Here is a 3,071-nt window from a genome sequence, read left to right as displayed (position 1 = left end):
GCCATTTGTAAGGGGTCTCACTTTTCACTGAAATACCACAGCATTTGAACTGCAAATAATACTGCCAGAATGCAGTGGGCTTTCCCCAATGACTGCAGGCTGTTGTCATGTGCATAACACTCTCCAGTCCTATATAAATGCAAATGCCTGGTGATTCATCCGTCATCCGAAAGACAAAGAACAGGTACCGACGCTAGTGGTAGACCTGTAGCGCTAATTAACAGAGCCAGACTAATGAGCGAGTCCTGTCACACCCCAGCCTCTGCGTAAACACGTAGCAAGAAAACTCAAAACATTTTAAATACACTTCCTGCATTTTTATTTAAATTGTGTAAAAACAGATACTGCTAGGCCATCCAATAATTCATTCAAGTCTGTCTCTCACGTATCTCACACAGTGAAAATACACACCTCTCAATCACACAATACATTCAAATATATAAAAATATAAATGGGGGAAAAAATATTTCGGAACAATACATAGTTGCCAAATCTAGGTAAGGCACTTGATGAAGTATTGCTTTTTGGAGTGCTCTTAAACAGTCGTCGCATTATGGCTGAGCAACAAGTTTAAATACTTTCACTCTTTAAAAAATAGAGGAAAAAAAACATCACTTCTTGCACACGTCCCCTATACAGCAATGGCTTCAGATACTCCTTAAGGTCGACATCCGGTGGCGCCTCTGTGGACCGTGCAGGGCATCTACTGTGCAATGGTTGCAAGGTGCTGATGGAGATTTGGTATCGGCGGGCTTCCCGGAGGTCCTGTCGGCAGGCGGAACGCGACCCTTACCGCGAGAAGCCCATTTGTACACTTACAGTATGACCAATGTAGGCACTTGGCATTATTCAAAAAACACTGATTGCTTCACAACGTAAAAAAAGAACAACACTGTTTAAATGAAATGAAGGAGACAGCTGATATTTGCAAAAAAAAAATTAAAAAATTATTAAAATACCATTGAAATATATAGATTTGGCTTTTCAGTCACAGAGAGTCTGCATTTAGTAGCACGGCTCCGCTCTGGCCCGTCTCAGTGTGCTACACAACAGCCAGATTCCTCATGTTTGTGCAGGAGAGACATTCTGGAGAAGGTTTTGGAACAGTTCTTGCACTGGTACTTTTTCACGTCGGAATGAGTCTGTAGGTGCGCCCTGAGGTTGGACCTGTCGGCGAAAGCTCGGCTGCAGTGCGGACAGGAGAAGGGCTTCTCTCCTGTGGGATAAATCGAGCAGGAACAGCGCATTAACGACGGAACCCCATCGAGCCACATAGCGTCCTGACTCAACTAGCAGTTAACATGCCCTCAGGCTCCTGAAATCAGATCTCTTCAGTACTCCATACAATAACTGAACTGCTAAAATAACTGAAACTTGCACCCAATCCTACCATTATGTACTTATTATACAGTGTCACCAATCAGTCCACCCAATTTCCGTTCCACTTAACTAACTTTTGGATCACTTTAAGAAATCAAACCAGATTCTCGATCCATTCCTCAAAACCTGCTGATAGGTGTAAGAGGTGGTTGCATAAAGCCATAGAGTAGCTAAAACAGAGCTGTCTTGGATTTTGTTGACCTGATTTTAATAAGCCCTTACCCGTATGCGTCCGGATGTGTCCTTGCAGCAGCCAGGGTCTGGAGAAGGCTTTGCCGCAGATCTTGCATACACAGGGCAGCGTGTGCGTCCTGATGTGCATCTTCAGGGCCCCCAGACTCACGTACTCCTTTTCACAGTATTTGCAGCTGAAGGACTTCCTGGCCTGCGCGTCGCAGTGCAGCTGCTTGTGCTTGAGCAACCCGGAGTACGTGGAGTAGGACTTGCTGCACAGCGCGCACTGGAACTTCTCGGCTTCGGCGGCGTGCGGCTCGGACAGCTTCGGGTGCAGCCGCTCATCTTCGTCGCTGCCCGGGCTCTCGGAGCCGCTCTGGGCTTTGGAGGACGTGTCGGACAGCGGAGGGGGGCTCAGGCGGCCGAGGGACGACGGGTATGCGGAGATCGGAGACAGATCGCTAGGCAGCGGGGACAGGGGCAGGCTGCTGGTAGTCCATACCGTGATGGGATTGTACGCTACCGAGCTCAGGATCTCTGGCTGGGGGATGGCGGGTGCCGGGAACGACTTGTACAGATATGGCGAAATAAACACTAAACACAAAAAGAAAACACACAGTGAGCAACATAGCATTAACATGTAACATTGTTTAAAACCGTAAACAGGTTTCGAGGGCTGTAACTTTTTGAAGTTGATTTTAACATGAAGTTAAAACACGTTGTCAAAGATCAGAAAAATATACTACACAATATTCCGATAAAGAAAATTTAAATCGTCTTCAAAGACACTAACAACATTTTAACAGTCGGAAATGAACAAAAAGGAAACTACATTGTTACTTAGGATGATTAATAACAAAGTGCGCTTAAGTTATATTAAACTAAGGAAACTTGCGCCTCTGGTTTAACTTCTTAAAACAAGAAAAAAAAAAAACTTTGCTTTTACCTGTTGTACTGTCGAGTTCACTGTAATTTGGTTTCTTAGCTGAGTTAAAATGTTTCTTAACAAGAAAAGAGCGCGGCATCTTGAGGGAAAAAATACACACACACACAGACACACGCAGGGCAGCGATTGAGGGAAAACTGGTTTATAAATATAACGGTCCCAGCCCAGTGTGCGAGAGCGACAAATCACTGCAAGCGCGCCGCTTCCTATTGCATAGTCCGGGGGAGGAAGGCAGACAAGTGCAGCGCTGCAGCGGCGGGACGGCCGAGTGCAGTTTAGTGCGGTAAATAGTCTTAGTCAGGTGCAGGGGCGGGGCCACGGCCGCCTCATTTACATATCACTCCGGCCCCGATCCAATTAAAACGATGCGTTTCTGACGTCGGGCGTCGGTGGGCGGGGCTTAGGGTCCACCTTCTGGCGAGACAGGTGTTTGTCAAAGAAGCAGGCAAGCGGCCGGGAGGGACTTTGGGGCGGATGGCGGTGTTGGGACTTGTTGGGAGGGAAGCGCGCTTATCATCGGGGAGGCAATGCCGGGGGGGGGAGGTGGGGGATCGGGCACCCTGTGGAATAA

At 47.3% G+C, this 3,071-nt stretch overlaps 1 protein-coding gene across 1 annotated transcript; it reads right to left on the bottom strand.

Moving 5' to 3' along the window:
- Positions 1–295: 295 nt before the first annotated feature.
- Positions 296–2,788, bottom strand: snai2 (snail family zinc finger 2). The gene is made up of 3 exons (XM_023843354.2): positions 2,501–2,788; positions 1,603–2,148; positions 296–1,216 (listed from the first exon to the last, which is right to left on the bottom strand). The coding sequence occupies exons 1-3, from the start codon at positions 2,577–2,579 to the stop codon at positions 1,035–1,037; spliced, it is 807 nt and encodes a 268-aa protein (XP_023699122.1). The 5' UTR covers positions 2,580–2,788; the 3' UTR covers positions 296–1,034.
- Between the last annotated feature and the right edge of the window lie 283 nt (positions 2,789–3,071).

Source organism: Paramormyrops kingsleyae, chromosome 4 (genome assembly GCF_048594095.1).
Source record: "Paramormyrops kingsleyae isolate MSU_618 chromosome 4, PKINGS_0.4, whole genome shotgun sequence".
In the NCBI taxonomy this organism is placed as follows: domain Eukaryota; kingdom Metazoa; phylum Chordata; class Actinopteri; order Osteoglossiformes; family Mormyridae; genus Paramormyrops; species Paramormyrops kingsleyae.
This window is presented reverse-complemented; position numbering and strand designations above follow the sequence as displayed.